Consider the following 14124-nt stretch of genomic DNA (forward strand, 5'->3'; position numbering starts at 1 on the left):
TTGGCCACCGCCCCCATCTGAAAATATGTTATTCCAGGGACCTCCCCAGAAGCAAAGATTTGAGTTAAAAACGATTTGAGTTAAAAACTCTGAAAGAATATACATTCAAAGATTTGCGTCACATTTTAACGATTTTTCAAAAATAGCAGACCTACAAGCTCGTAGCGCGCCACTCGGTGGCGCGCTATGAGCTTGTAGATCTGCTATTTTTCAATAGTTATAACATAATGTTTAAAACACCAAAAGGGGTTCCCGCCCAAAATGGGTTAAATTACACCAATATGGAAATATGGAGATACAATGTTTCTCCTCGACAGCAATGCATATATACAGTCAGCGTAATGAAATGGAATGCCGTTTTGGTTTTTGTTCTTACTTGGTCTGTGCAGAGGGCAGGATGGGTTCAGGGACCCTCTTGGCGGGCTGCCGGTCCTGGGGCTTGTCCGTGTAGCCCACCACGGAGATGGCATGGCCGGTCAGCACTGGCACCTTGCGCTTGATCAGAGCCTCCTTGAGGGCAGAGTCCTCTTCGATGTCCTCTTTGGCAGCATCCTCCTCTCGCGCTCGGCACTGCTCCAGGCCTATAGAGACAGGTTAGGAACAGGGAGGATGCTCAGCTCAGCTGGAAACAACACTGGACTGTTGTTTTACTTTTAACCCATCAAGCTTTAGCGATGATCTTTTAGCTGCTGCTTTCTCTCGGAATTGAAGCTCAAATTGAGGTGATCATGCAGAGCATCGATGTTTTAGGAGCTCAATAAAATATCCCCGTGACCTTGTGGTACTACATCAGCGCTTCTTTCTTTTCAAAATCTTTTTATTGTAATTTCAATAACATAAATCTCAGAGATCATAGGGCAGACATACAGTAATGAAAAGACTATTATTGTGCAAAACATGCCCCTTCAAGACAAAAGAAAAGAGACCCACATGAACGCACCCAGGGTGCCGGCCCAATTCCGGCGAGCCGCCCCGTGTCCGAAACGGTTGAGAAATGACAAAGTTACCGTGTGGGGGTCCCTCTACTGTACTGTACTGTACTGTACTGTACTGTCACTGTACTGTAATGGCACACCCGAAATCACCATATATACAGTTAATATGTGCGTGTGTTTGTGTGTGTGTTAGGTTGCGCACAGGTGGTGAAAAACAACCATGCTGTTTTCGTGCTCAGACGCACCCAGCCACCCACCCACACACAGTGTCACTTAAAGGGTAAGACCACTTTTGTAGAGGTTTGGGTTGTGTAGTTACCTTGCCATGATGTAACTCCAAATGTGGACAAGAAATCAAAAATAATTTCTCCAGTGATTAGAAATTGATAATTAAAAATATGCTCCTCATTGACTTACATTGTACGCTGAAACAGCTCTCAAAGTCACTCTTTTAGTACATAAACAAACACAAACAAAGTTGTTTCAGACAATATAGAGCAACACCAAAACTCATGTGGTTTTATTTCTTCATAAAAATGGTAACTTCCTGTTGATTTTACTATATGAAGATCTGGATCCGGATCCATGGATCCACTCCGGGTTTTCTTCTGAATAAAAATGGACAAATCAACAGGAAGTTACCATTTGTATGAAGAAATAAAACCACATGAGTTTTGGTGTTGCTCTATATTGTCTGAAACAACTTTGTTTGTGTTTGTTTATGTACTAAAAGAGTGACTTTGAGAGCTGTTTCAGCGTACAATGTAAGTCAATGAGGAGCATATTTTGAATTATCAATTTCTAATCAGTGGAGAAATTATTTTTGATTTCTTGTCCACATTTGGAGTTACATCATGGCAAGGTAACTACACAACCCAAACCTCTACAAAAGTGGTCTTACCCTTTAAGGAAGTGGTTGCACCACTTAAAAATCGTGAAAATGCGGCACAAATCCTTGAAAATTGAACATATGTTATTTTTTTAAAATTTTGACGTGAGGCCTAAATGGGTTAAGTATCTACCGGCTACCCCGGAAATGATTGATTGTTACTTCCCCGGTTCACCAAATGAGCTGCAGGTGGCTCTTCAAAATAAAGGCTTACGGCTGTAAAGGTACTTATACTTAAGCAACTAAACTTGACCCATTGACGCCTGGTGCAACCTATACGTTGTTCTACCTTCGATGTTATAATTTAGCTATTGAAAAATAGCAGATCTACAAGCTCATAGCGCGCCACCGAGTGGCGCGCTATGAGCTTGTAGGTCTGCTATTTTTGAAAAATTGTGAAAATATTTATTTCAGAAAACTGGAGGATTTAGAAGATTTTTTTTTAAATTTCGAGGTCAGGCTTAAATGGGTTTTAAAGAGTTAATCAGCAACATAATGTAATACAATATTTAGTGGGGGTCCGTTTGGCCTGAGCAACGTTGAAGAACCCTGTTCCAGATGACTGACTAAGGCCTGACTCACACGGTCGCAACAGATTGATGTATGCTTGTTGTATGAGATGTATAGCTGATGCAAGCTCGCAATGCATTTCCAATGGGAGTCACATGGTTTGACACAACATTTGTGTTGTATGAGGGGGGCAGTCGAAACACAGCCGAAAGCCATACAACAGCTTGTAGTCCAAAATGTTGTATCAAACCATGTGACTTCCATTGGAAATGCATTGGGGCGGCCATGACACTTACATCTTGCTTACATCTAGCATGCATCAATGTTGTATGCTAGATGTAAAGGTGTGAGTGAGGCCTTAGCAATCTGTAAAACTGACCTGGTCCGATTCCTGCGGCGGTCATCTGCGAGGCCATGAGCCTGGCCAGATGTCTGATCTGGGCGTCGGTTCCTGCCGACTCCACCGGAGTGTAGGTGGCCTGGAAGGACGCTGGCATGGCGTCTGGGAGGTACACCATGCTGATCAGCACCTGGGAACAAGACAACGCGTGAACAACCCGAATCACACTAGACGGTGTCTAGTGCCAAGAACAGCCAACGGCTTTATTAAAATGAGGCGATAGAATAAAATAAGAATGAATCAGTTAGTAATCTGATCTCGCAAGAGAGGGAATTTTTTTTTTTTTTTTTATCCCACGATTTTGTAACCCATTTTTCACCCCTGTGTCAATTATCTAATGTGGTCCTGGGCTCTACACACCCTCCGCCAACCTAGTCCCCATATATGGAGGACATGGGGAGAGCAACGGACTTGAACTCATGCTTCCTTCATGCCTGAGTGTCCAAGTCGCTCCTTTACACCTGACAGGGGGGAGTTTCCCTGGTTGGACGTAGCGCGTGGAAGGAACACGTTATTCCAACCAGTTCCTTTCCCCTCCATCAGGCGCCCTGGCTGGCCAGGGGGAGGCAGTTTAGAGACCAGGATTACTGCATGTTTTTTGTGAGGGTACTAGGGGACACGGGGAGAACATGTGAGGGTACCTACCCTAGGGGACACGGGGAGAACATGCAAACTCCAAACAGAAAGGCCCTTTCGCCAACCCCGCCTTCGGGTATGGGCACTGATGATGCGGCGGAGGAAACACGCCGCCAGCACCCACAGCGTCCCGAGCGGGAATTGAACCCAGGACCTTCTAGCTGTGAGGCGACAGCACTACCAACTGTGCCCCCAAGAGAGGGAATTTATCAGCACCAACGCATATAGAGAAAGAAAGAGACTTCTGCTGAGTTTGAATGAAGTTTTACTGCATACAATATTTTATATTTTAAAAAAAATATGTGGCTCAGCGGTCCAGGCTGGTAATCCAGTCTGGCAGTGTGCCGCGGGTTCGACTCCCGATCCCGACGGCCTTTACTGCATGTCACCCCCCCCCCCCCCCCCATCTCTCTCCCCATTTCCTGTCAGCCTACTGTCTGTCCCTCCATAAAAAAAATCACACCCGTGTGAACTGAGTGGTGTAAGGTCTTATATAGCCTGATCAGCTCTGATCTGACGTAATGTCTGACGTAATGAAATCACACCCGGGTGAACTGGGTGACCGTCTCTACGGTGTGACTCACCAGGTTGGTCATTGTGTGCATACGGTACATCTCTACAGTGTGACTCACCAGGTTGGTCATTGTGTGCATACGGTACATCTCTACAGTGTGACTCACCAGGTTGGTCATTGTGTGCATACGGTACGTCTCTACGGTGTGACTCACCAGGTTGGTCATTGTGTGCATAAGGTACGTCTCTACGGTGTGACTCATACGGTACGTCTCTACGGTGTGACTCATACGGTACGTCTCTACGGTGTGACTCACCAGGTTGGTCATCGTGTGCATACGGTACGTCTCTACGGTGTGACTCACCAGGTTGGTCATTGTGTGCATACGGTACGTCTCTACGGTGTGACTCACCAGGTTGGTCATTGTGTGCATACGGTACGTCTCTACGGTGTGACTCACCAGGTTGGTCATTGTGTGCATACGGTACGTCTCTACGGTGTGACTCAACAGGTTGGTCATTGTGTGCATACGGTACGTCTCTACGGTGTGACTCAACAGGTTGGTCATTGTGTGCATACGGTACGTCTCTACGGTGTGACTCACCAGGTTGGTCATTGTGTGCATACGGTACGTCTCTACGGTGTGACTCACCAGGTTTCCGTTGGTCATTGTGTGCATACGGTACGTCTCTACGGTGTGACTCACCAGGTTGGTCATCGTGTGCATACGGTACGTCTCTACGGTACGTCTTTACGGTGTGACTCATACGGTACGTCTCTACGGTGTGACTCACCAGGTTGGCAACGTTCTCCGGCGAGAGCAGCGGGCGGAGGAAGTCCGAGGTGAGGTCGATGGCCGACTGGGCCACCGGAGCAGTGGAGGGCTTGGACACCGACGAGGGGGCCACTTCCTCCTTGTCTTCATCGTCCTCTATCAGTGCAGGTTCTGAGCAACAACACAAGTACAATGTCTGGTCATCTTTTCCCTTCCTCTACTGCAGTAGCCTCGGAAACCCAGACGTTTTTATTTCCAGGGAGAAAAAATAAACTCTATGCCAAAACTCTATGCCAACTCTATGCCAAACTTTTTCATAGAGTTTGGCATAGAGTAGCGCAAACGTCGATCACTCTCTGCTGATTTCTGATCGTCTGCACCTTTGTTAAATTGACGCACACACGCACACCCGTACACACAAACACTCCTCTCTCTCTCTCTGTCTGTCGCTCTAATTAATTAGTCTCATGTCCAGCAGCTGCGCACAGTTTCTGCCGGCGGATCCTGCCGGAAGCTGCCTATGCCATAGAAAGCATAGGTGAGTTCCAGGCTACTACTGCAGTGGCTCCCAAAGTAAATGGTAAATGGTGCATTTATATAGCTCCTTTATCCAAGGCGCTTTACATAGATTGTGCATTACATTCACCCATTCACACACACATTCATACACAGATTGCGGCGGAAGCCATGCAAGGCACCAACCAGCACATCAGGAGCAATTGTGGGGTTCAGTGTCTTGCCCAAGGACACTTCGACATGTAGACAGGAGGAGCTGGGATTCGAACCGCCGACCCATGGATCATTGGACGACCCTGCTCTACCTCCTGAGCCACAGCCGCCCAAAGTAACTGGGGGGGTCAGAAGCCCCAGGAGGGCTCCCAAATTATTTTGGCGGGTCCCCAGCTGATAAGCATAATGTGAAACATTGTATTCTCATTCAACAGAAAACAAACCAATGTACAGTAGGTTAAAGATTCACGGTTGTACTTCATCGTTACATCTTGTGTGCAGGAGTAAAACTTATTTTAGTTTGGCATGGGAATTTTATTACATTTCAAATTTCAGGGAACATTTAGCCCATTTTAGGCGGGAACCCCTTTTGGTGTTAGCATTATGTTATGCTTTAGCTATTGAAAAATAGCAGATCTACAAGCTCATAGCGCGCCACCGAGTGGCGCGCTACGAGCTTTTAGGTCTGCTATTTTTTGTAAAATCGAAGAACGACTGACATAGAAACATAGCTTTTTCAGAAAACTGTCAGGATTTAGAAGACATTTTTTAGAATCTGATCTCAGGTAAAAATGGTTTAGGGCGGTGGGTAGGGCCTACAAAATGACCTACAAAATGAACACTCACCCATCTTGAGTTTCTTGCCCTCCGTGTAGGGCTCGTTGCGACTGGGTCTCTTGCGGGGTTCGCGCGGCGCCGGGGTGGAGCGTGTGATCTCGCTCTGGGGCATGCCCAGGTCCAGGAGCAGCGTGCCGATCTGGGCCTGGAAGTCCTGACTGCAGGGGTGCTTCAGCACCGCCACCAGGTGCAGCTTCAGGTTCTTCCTGACGCTGCTCACCTGAGACTTGGCCAACGTGGGAGGGAGGTTGGCTGCAGGTGTTGATTTAGAGAGAAGATTTGAGTTTTTTTGATCAAAGTTTCTTTATTCATTTTTCAAGTCACATGAGTCAAAAATAGCATACAAATATTTCTTGAACTTTTTTTACCCCTCCCTCCCCCCCAGAACCAGCTCAGTGGCCTTGTGGTTAGAGTGTCCGCCCTGAGACTGGGAGGTTTGGGTTCAATCCCCGGCCGGGTCATACCAAAGACTCTAAAAATGGGACCCAGTGCCTCCTTGCTTGACACTCAGCATCAAGGGTTGGATTGGGGGTAAGTCCCTGTGACATACTAGCGTCATGTCCAGGGGGTGTACTTGTACATCAAGCTGCCTCACGCTACAGAAACAGGAGATAGGCTCCTGCCCTATGGGCCCCATGGCTCGGCAAGGCTACTTACTTACTCCCCCCCAGAGTATCTTGTACCATTAACAATGAAATAAAAGGCACATACAAATATACATATACATATTCAAAAATAGAATAAATTAATCAAATATTAGACACAATATGCAAACAAATAATAATAACAATAACAAAATTAAAATATTAAAATAAAATAAAACAATTAAAGTAGGGTCGGTGTAATGAGTTATTAAGGATTGTTGATGTCAGCCGTGTTCATCCTCTCAATATATGTTAAAAAAGGTTGCCAAATGGTGTAAAATCTTAAAGCACCAGCGTACCCTCTTGTGGAGTAGCGAATCTTCTCCAGTGTCAAATGATGTAAAACATCATTGACCCAAGATTTAAAGGTTGGTGGTAATTTTTCTTCCATTTAAATAGTATTAGCCGCCTAGCCAAAAGAGATGCAAAGGCTATCATATTAGACAGCAGATTTTGATTTGAGTTTTTTTTAGTCATAGTCTTTTGAATAGTTTGTTTCCATTAGTTTTAGTCACATGTTAGTCACCTGGAATGTATTAGTGCTAGGGGATGCACCGAAAGGGAAATTCTTGGCCGAAACCGAATACCGAATATAGGAAACAGTTCGCCGAATACCGAATATGATTATTATATTATATATAATTTTTCCTAGCATTGCTGTTATAAGCACCTTAAAGCTACCTGATTTATGGCAAAATAAATGGTTATGGCAAAAATTAACTTAAATAATAATCACTATTATGGGTCCATAAAACATTTATTCAGCTCTTTTGAATGCATTAATTGCATACACTATTCGGTGATATATTTTCTGCCTATTCGGGCCGAAACCGAATAGGCCGAAAATGCATTTTTAGCCATTTTCTGCCGAATATTTACTGTGGCCGAATATTCGGTGCATCACTAATTAGTGCTAGTCTAGTTTTAGTCGACTAAAAATATAAGATTTCAGTCGATCAACAATTCAATCTACAGTTGATTAAGTCGACTAAAATGTATTTTGGCGGGCCTTGATGCTGTCGTAATGGCCGATTTTACACTTGCTGAAAATAGCCGATCTACAAGCTCACAACGTGTCGCGTTGCAATCTTCAGCATGCAACCAAGTGTAAAATGACTTGTGTCTTTTACTTATACTGGATCTCTTGTCCACTAGTCCCTTCCTAACATTTTAGTCTAGATTTTTAAATTGTCAATATATTTTAGTCTTAGTTTTGATCATCATAGCTTAGTTTTCATTTAGTTTGTCAGTGAAAAAAGGCAGTTGACGAACAATTTGTCATAAGTTTTAGTCAACAAAATCAACAGTGGTTGTCTGAAAGCACAGCAGCACATCTCATCACATGGTTGGAAGAAGAGACACCCTTTTTAGTGACATGAAAAATGAAAACTTTTAAAGGAGAATTCCATACTAAAAGGCTTCCTTACCTTTGGGGTGTTGTGCTAATTTGCTTATTTCCATCACTCAAAATTATTATTTTTTTGTATATATCCTCTCTTCGTAAATAATATCCCAAGCGGCACACTTTACTACTTATTTCGATGTAAATAAGCGAATTAGCACAACACCCCATAGCCCCATTCAATTCCCATTCAATGCAATTCATTGAGGGCTTATGGTAGGGGAAATAGCCAATAAGGAGTTTTTGCACACAAAAAAAACACCTGGACCTCTTTGGTGGGGACGTAACGACTACAAAGAAAGGTAAGAAAGCCTTCTAGCGTGGAATTTTCCTTTAATCCGTAAAGCCAATTTTTCGTGGTATTATTTCGTTTTTTTTAGATCAGCCCGTCTCACCGTGTAGGGTCTCGTAGGCCTGCACCACCTCCGACATGAACATGGGTCTCTGGCGAGCGATGGTGGCCAGGGAGCCCAGCGCCGTGGTCAGGTTGATGCTGGAGATGGCCGGGTGAACCATGAACTTCAGCAACTGTTCCAGAGCGGCCTTCCCCTCCTCACAGAGGACCTCTGTCGTTGGAACATCATCAATGAACATTACATTTCAGTTTGGCTGTTAGGCTTCGTTAATGTCTTAGGCTTCGTCATGGGCAGGCCTGACAAAATAAATAATTTAAAAACACGAATAGTGGAAACAGCCGATCTACAAGATTAACACGATGTGACGTGTGTTTGTATATCTAATATGTCCACTGTTTTTTTAAATGTTTGAAAATACTTTAACCCATTTTGACCTGAGATCAGATTCTAAAAATGTCTTCTACATCCTGACAGTTTTCTGAAAAAGCTGTGTTTCTATGTCCTTCTTTTTTTTTCAAAAATAGCAGACCTACAAGCTCATAGCGCGCCACTCGGTGGCGCGCTATGAGCTTGTAGATCTGCTATTTTTCAATAGCTAAAGTACATGATGAACATCATGAATGAACATTACATTTCAGTTTGCTGTTAGGCTTCTGTCTTCAGGTCTGCACAGGGCAGGCCTGACAAAATAAGTTACATAATCTAAAAACACGAATAGTGTTTAAAAACACGATGTGACGTGTGTTGAGCTTGTATATCTAATATGTCCACTATTTTTCAAAGTGATTATGACAGTGATGCAAAATAAAATTGACATTATCTGAAATAATTGCTATTAAGCGATCATGTAATAATTGTGACACTAGGGCATTCACTTCTAGTCATTTTTACTAGTTGACTAGTTGCCTAGTTTACTAGTCGACTAGTCGACTAGTTTTTTTTTTTTTTTGGAAATAAATATTTGTACATTTAAAAAATATTCAGAAACTGTGTACATTTGTGACTATAACTATAATCTTTTTTTTTTTTTCCTTATCAACTAGTTAACTAGTACCAACAAGGCCGACTAGTTGCTTAATGCCCTATGTGACAGGCCTAGACATACGTAGTTCAATCAATCAAATTAGTCACACAATAAGAAGTGTTCCCCTGGGACAAAATAAGAAGTGTTCCCCTGGGACTACTCTGGCAAAAGAGCCCCCCGCTCTTCTCACCCGAGCGGATGTACGGGTGGTCTTTGGGGATCTTGTCCAGGCTGATGTCTCCCTCCTGTTTCTTGGGGACGTCGGAGTCGGAGGTGCGCGGCGACAGGGTGATGATGAGCGACTCGGTGAACTTGATGGCGTGCGTTCGGACTCCGTCGTTCTCAGAGTCCAGCAGGGCCAAGACGTCTCCCTTCATCTGGGTCACCATGTCCCAGCACGCCTCCTGCATCTCTGGCACCGTTTTGGACCGAACCAACCACTGACAGGACGGACGGACGGAGGCACGCACGCACGCACACACACACACACACACACACACACACTTTATAAAAAACGAACACTGCATGTGTTAACCCATTTATTTAGACCTGAGGCCGATTCTAAAAAAATGTCTTCTAAATAGACAATATTCTGAAAAACCTATGTTTCTGTGTCAGTCGTTCTCAAACAATTTCATGTCAAGGAAAGGACTCCAAAGAATATATGTAATTGGCCGCCAACCCCCCCATCTGAAAATATGTTGTTCCAGTGACCTCCCAGAAGCAAAGATTTGAGAACATTTTAGGAAAAATAGGACGACTTTTAGGGAAAAATAGGACGTTTTTTTAGGGAAAAATAGGACGACTTTTAGGAAAGATTGGACGACTTTTTAGGAAAAATAGGACGACTTTTAGGAAAAATAGGACGACTTTTTAGGAAAAATAGGACGACTTTTAGGAAAAATAGGACGACTTTTTAGGAAGAAACAATTTTTCACAAACCAGACTTTGAGAAATCCAATGGACTGTAGTCTCTGTACCTGTAGAGCTAATAGACTGTAGTCTCTGTACCTGTAGAGCTAATAGACTGTAGTCTCTGTACCTGTAGAGCTAATAGACTGTAGTCTCTGTACCTGTAGAGCTAATAGACTGTAGTCTCTGTACCTGTAGAGCTAATAGACTGTAGTCTCTGTAGAGCTAATAGACTGTAGTCTCTGTACCTGTAGAGCTAATAGACTGTAGTCTCTGTACCTGTAGAGCTAATAGACTGTAGTCTCTGTAGAGCTAATAGACTGTAGTCTCTGTAGAGCTAATAGACTGTAGTCTCTGTACCTGTAGAGCTAATAGACTGTAGTCTCTGTACCTGTAGAGCTAATAGACTGTAGTCTCTGTCCCTGTAGAGCTAATAGACTGTAGTCTCTGTACCTGTAGAGCTAATAGACTGTAGTCTCTGTACCTGTAGAGCTAATAGACTGTAGTCTCTGTACCTGTAGAGCTAATAGACTGTAGTCTCTGTACCTGTAGAGCTAATAGACTAGTCTCTGTCCCTGTAGAGCTAATAGACTGTAGTCTCTGTAGAGCTAATAGACTGTAGTCTCTGTACCTGTAGAGCCACCCTGTAGAGCTAATAGACTGTAGTCTCTGTAGAGCTAATAGACTGTAGTCTCTGTACCTGTAGAGCTAATAGACTAGTCTCTGTACCTGTAGAGCTAATAGACTGTAGTCTCTGTACCTGTAGAGCTAATAGACTGTAGTCTCTGTACCTGTAGAGCTAATAGACTGTAGTCTCTGTACCTGTAGAGCTAATAGACTGTAGTCTCTGTACCTGTAGAGCTAATAGACTGTAGTCTCTGTACCTGTAGAGCTAATAGACTAGTCTCTGTCCCTGTAGAGCTAATAGACTGTAGTCTCTGTAGAGCTAATAGACTGTAGTCTCTGTACCTGTAGAGCTAATAGACTGTAGTCTCTGTACCTGTAGAGCTAATAGACTAGTCTCTGTCCCTGTAGAGCTAATAGACTGTAGTCTCTGTAGAGCTAATAGACTGTAGTCTCTGTACCTGTAGAGCTAATAGACTAGTCTCTGTACCTGTAGAGCTAATAGACTGTAGTCTCTGTACCTGTAGAGCTAATAGACTAGTCTCTGTACCTGTAGAGCTAATAGACTAGTCTCTGTACCTGTAGAGCTAATAGACTGTAGTCTCTGTACCTGTAGAGCTAATAGACTGTAGTCTCTGTCCCTGTAGAGCTAATAGACTGTAGTCTCTGTACCTGTAGAGCTAATAGACTGTAGTCTCTGTACCTGTAGAGCTAATAGACTGTAGTCTCTGTACCTGTAGAGCTAATAGACTGTAGTCTCTGTACCTGTAGAGCTAATAGACTGTAGTCTCTGTACCTGTAGAGCCAATAGACTGTAGTCTCTGTACCTGTAGAGCTAATAGACTGTAGTCTCTGTACCTGTAGAGCTAATAGACTGTATTCTCTGTCCCTGTAGAGCTAATAGACTGTAGTCTCTGTACCTGTAGAGCTAATAGACTAGTCTCTGTACCTGTAGAGCTAATAGACTGTAGTCTCTGTACCTGTAGAGCTAATAGACTGTATTCTCTGTCCCTGTAGAGCTAATAGACTGTAGTCTCTGTACCTGTAGAGCTAATAGACTGTAGTCTCTGTAGAGCTAATAGACTAGTCTCTGTACCTGTAGAGCTAATAGACTGTAGTCTCTGTACCTGTAGAGCCAATAGACTGTAGTCTCTGTACCTGTAGAGCTAATAGACTGTAGTCTCTGTACCTGTAGAGCTAATAGACTGTAGTCTCTGTACCTGTAGAGCTAATAGACTGTAGTCTCTGTACCTGTAGAGCTAATAGACTAGTCTCTGTACCTGTAGAGCTAATAGACTGTAGTCTCTGTACCTGTAGAGCTAATAGACTAGTCTCTGTACCTGTAGAGCTAATAGTCTCTGTACCTGTAGAGCTAATAGTCTCTGTACCTGTAGAGCTAATAGACTAGTCTCTGTACCTGTAGAGCTAATAGACTAGTCTCTGTACCTGTAGAGCTAATAGACTGTAGTCTCTGTACCTGTAGAGCTAATAGTCTCTGTACCTGTAGAGCTAATAGACTAGTCTCTGTACCTGTAGAGCTAATAGACTAGTCTCTGTACCTGTAGAGCTAATAGACTGTAGTCGCTGTACCTGTAGAGCTAATAGACTGTAGTCTCTGTACCTGTAGAGCTAATAGACTGTAGTCTCTGTACCTGTAGAGCTAATGGACTGTAGTCTCTGTACCTGTAGAGCTAATAGACTGTAGAGCTAATAGACTGTAGTCTCTGTACCTGTAGAGCTAATAGACTGTAGTCTCTGTACCTGTAGAGCTAATAGACTGTAGTCTCTGTACCTGTAGAGCTAATAGACTGTAGGTACCTGTAGAGCTAATAGACTGTAGGTACCTGTAGAGCTAATAGACTGTAGTCTCTGTACCTGTACCTGTAGAGCTAATAGACTGTAGTCTCTGTACCTGTAGAGCCACCCTGTAGAGCTAATAGACTGTAGTACCGTGACGTACCTGTAGAGCCACCCTGTAGAGCTGGGTCAGGGTGAGAATAGCTTTCTTCACCACGTTGACACTCTCGTCTCTCAGCAGCATGTTCAGGTTAGCGATCAGTCTCAGCAACAGTTCATTGTCTCTTTTGCTGCACAACACAAGAAGAAAGAAAAACTCACCACGCTAGGAATTAGACCGTATTGTTTCGTGCACTTCTAAGTTCTTGTACAGGCAGATACAAATAATGCAAAAGAGAATAAGACAAATGTCAGTACTGTGAACTGACAATAAAGTACTATATCATATCAGTTAACACTCCCAACGCGTATCGCGTATCAATACGTTATCAATTAATCAAACGTCGGGTGCGGATCACGTATCAATACGTTTCAATCACTTTTTTATAGCATACTTTCATTCATCTTTTTACCCACCCGAACAATGAAGAACCATCGCCCTATCATTGCTGCTTAGTCCCGCTCACGTGATCAGAAAAAAAAACCAAAAAAAAAAAACCCCCTCCCCTCCTGAAAACAGGAGGGCGGACCGCTTTACGTGTATAAACCAGTGTAGAATGGCTGCGCCCATGCCGATGTAGCCTGTGTGTGAAAATAATCACATTTCACCTAACCTCGCCTCACCAGGCTTTCCTCCACCTATTGGCTTTTATACTCGATTCCCCCCTCCCCTCCTGTTTCTCCTGCAGGAGGAGAGCCTTGCGAGACGGGGGCTCATGTCTCGGAAAAAAACATACGGAACGCTGTTACGCTGCCTAACACATGATCTGCAGATTCTGCACCAGATCGGCAACACACATGGACAGATGCATGTTTACTTCTTCATACTGTAGCGACCAAACGATCCCCGAGCCTACAATACTACGAACTAACAAACCACAGTATCGAGGGGCCGCCATGACAACAGACAGTCTACCGTTGGTGGATCACGTATCGCCATGCAGAGCCGTCATAATCGGAGATCGCTCAGACGTGTGATTGTAACGCTTTTTTATTCATTATAATTGTAGTGATAAGACCGCAATGAACGCGTCGGGGACGTAATCGACCCGGGTGTAATGTATAACGAACTTTTCCGCGACCTAAACCGTGGTGTTGTCATCTGTGGAAGTCATTTTTTCCTTCTCGTCGACATCACAGCCGGGTGACGCTTTTTTTCCCCTCCATCGCCCCCAAGCTGCATGCCCATAGCCTGGCTTG

General features: G+C 43.8%; 1 protein-coding gene across 2 annotated transcripts in view; it reads right to left on the minus strand.

Moving 5' to 3' along the window:
* The window catches only part of sympk (symplekin), a 45350-nt gene that overhangs the window by 24225 nt on the left and 7001 nt on the right, over positions 1-14124 (minus strand). The window contains exons 6-12 of one of the 2 annotated variants that reach the window (XM_079519067.1): positions 12929-13055; positions 9623-9872; positions 8448-8618; positions 6016-6258; positions 4679-4830; positions 2714-2864; positions 377-581 (exon numbers count right to left, since the gene is read on the minus strand). In XM_079519067.1, coding sequence (XP_079375193.1) covers positions 377-581; positions 2714-2864; positions 4679-4830; positions 6016-6258; positions 8448-8618; positions 9623-9872; positions 12929-13055 — 1299 coding nt within the window. Of the gene's footprint in view, positions 1-376; positions 582-2713; positions 2865-4678; positions 4831-6015; positions 6259-8447; positions 8619-9622; positions 9873-10975; positions 10993-12928; positions 13056-14124 lie in introns of those variants that run through there. The other variant, XM_079519068.1, reaches the window with a different exon arrangement.

This window comes from Electrona antarctica, assembly GCF_951216825.1.
Source record: "Electrona antarctica genome assembly, chromosome: 13".
Classification (NCBI taxonomy): domain Eukaryota; kingdom Metazoa; phylum Chordata; class Actinopteri; order Myctophiformes; family Myctophidae; genus Electrona; species Electrona antarctica.